Here is a 1,615-nt window from a genome sequence, read left to right on the forward strand (position 1 = left end):
CTTTCAGCTCACCCCTCTAAACTCATGCTGTTCTAACCTGTTTTTTCATAGGATCTCAAGGCACCTACAGGCGCTTTTCTGCTTCCTTGCCTTGGGTGGAATGTGCAATGAGGCCCCAGGGAAACTGGAGTCCCTGAACCTCCCTGGTCAACCCAAGACTCAGAACCCCGAGTTGAGGCGTGCGAGCACAGCGGCTCCCATGTCTTAAGTGGGTTTTGTTCATTTAGTTATTTGTCTTTATTTCTTCCGTGAGCGAGACACAAAGATAGAACCCCCAACGGGGACTTGGCACTGCGACCCACACCAATTGTCAGCTCTAGATCACGGGTACACGAGTGCCGAGTGACTCAGGGAGGCCTCCGGACACAAACCCAGCACCTATGGGTCTAGCCTGTGGAGCGTCGCGGCTCACTGCTGGGCCAGGGTTACCTTACTGTGGTGTTCTAAACAGCGAACGCAGTAACACATGAGAGGAGCGCCCCCACTCCACCGGCTGCACACGGGGTCCCTCCCTTGAGTTAGGAACATCTTCCTTTCTATCCTTTCTTCCTGACAGAGTTCAGAAAGAGCAGCTGGCCGCCATCTTCAAGCTCATGAAGGACAACAAGGAGACCTTTGGTGAGATGTCCGATGGCGACGTGCAGGAGCAGCTCCGGCTTTACGACATGTAGGCCTGTCATGGCAGGCCCCGCTCGGCCGTGTCACCGAGCAGGACGTTCAGTCACGGGCCAGACTGCCTGGCCCACCCACGCGCTGTGCTTTGCGGACATCTGTAGGCTTAGTTTTATCTTATAAACACAGATGTAGACATGCATTATTTGCAGATTTGCTCAGTTCTTGCAATTTATATGTCGCTTCACAGGAATCAAGACTGTTTTCTCCTGAGGAGAAAGCCCCTGTCTCTTTGGTGAGGTGCCCGCTGTTGCAGTGTCCCGTGTCCTCTGAGACCTTCTGATCCCAGTGCACTGCTGCACGCAGACCCAGGCATGCGGCGGTCCCAGAGGGGCTGCCTCGGAAGGCGCAGGGCCCCGGGATGTGGCCTGGGAAGCATCCGGGATGCCGTGAGGAAGATCAGTAGCAGCTGTCACCTGCCTGTGTGGTCAAGTAACACTACACTCTCATTCTGTCCTAGAAGGAGTTCTGGAAGCTTCTGTAACAGCAGGGAAGAAGCACTAGGCAAGCATTCTTTTAGCAAAAATTCTAATTTGAAGACTTACCTTCCAGCCATAAAAAACAATGAGACCTGGTATCTGATAGAAACTGGACGAATTTGGAAGATTTATTGCTAAGTGAAGCAAACTAGACTATGAAAGGGGAGCTCTGTATGTCCCCACTTCATATACACCCAATGTCTGTACTCTAGGGCAGAAACTGAGTTCCCGGACAGCATGCAAGCACAGAGGACCACTGTGAATGCCGGAGACAGTGCGGGAGGAGGGTGGGCCAGGGCAGAAGGCAAGAGGGAAGGCCTCCAGGGAGGAAAAAAGAAGTAAAATATATAAGAAATAAAATAAATGAATCTAAAAAAATAATAAGACATCAAATAAATAGTTCTTTTAAAAAAGAAGGTTGCAGGTGGCGTGGTGGTTAAGGGCACTGGACTCCCACATGGCCG

The 1,615-nt window shown here is 51.5% G+C and overlaps 1 protein-coding gene across 1 annotated transcript in view; it reads left to right on the forward strand.

The window, feature by feature from the left end:
- Positions 1-1,289, forward strand: part of MXRA7 (matrix remodeling associated 7) — a gene marked incomplete at its 5' end in the record, with an annotated part of 34,587 nt that extends 33,298 nt beyond the window's left edge. The window contains 1 exon segment of the mRNA XM_014586756.2: positions 557-1,289. Within this exon segment, the coding sequence (XP_014442242.1) occupies positions 557-671 (115 nt within the window).
- Between the last annotated feature and the right edge of the window lie 326 nt (positions 1,290-1,615).

Source organism: Tupaia chinensis, unplaced genomic scaffold, assembly GCF_000334495.1.
Source record: "Tupaia chinensis unplaced genomic scaffold, TupChi_1.0 Scaffold000159_1, whole genome shotgun sequence".
Lineage (NCBI taxonomy): Eukaryota > Metazoa > Chordata > Mammalia > Scandentia > Tupaiidae > Tupaia > Tupaia belangeri.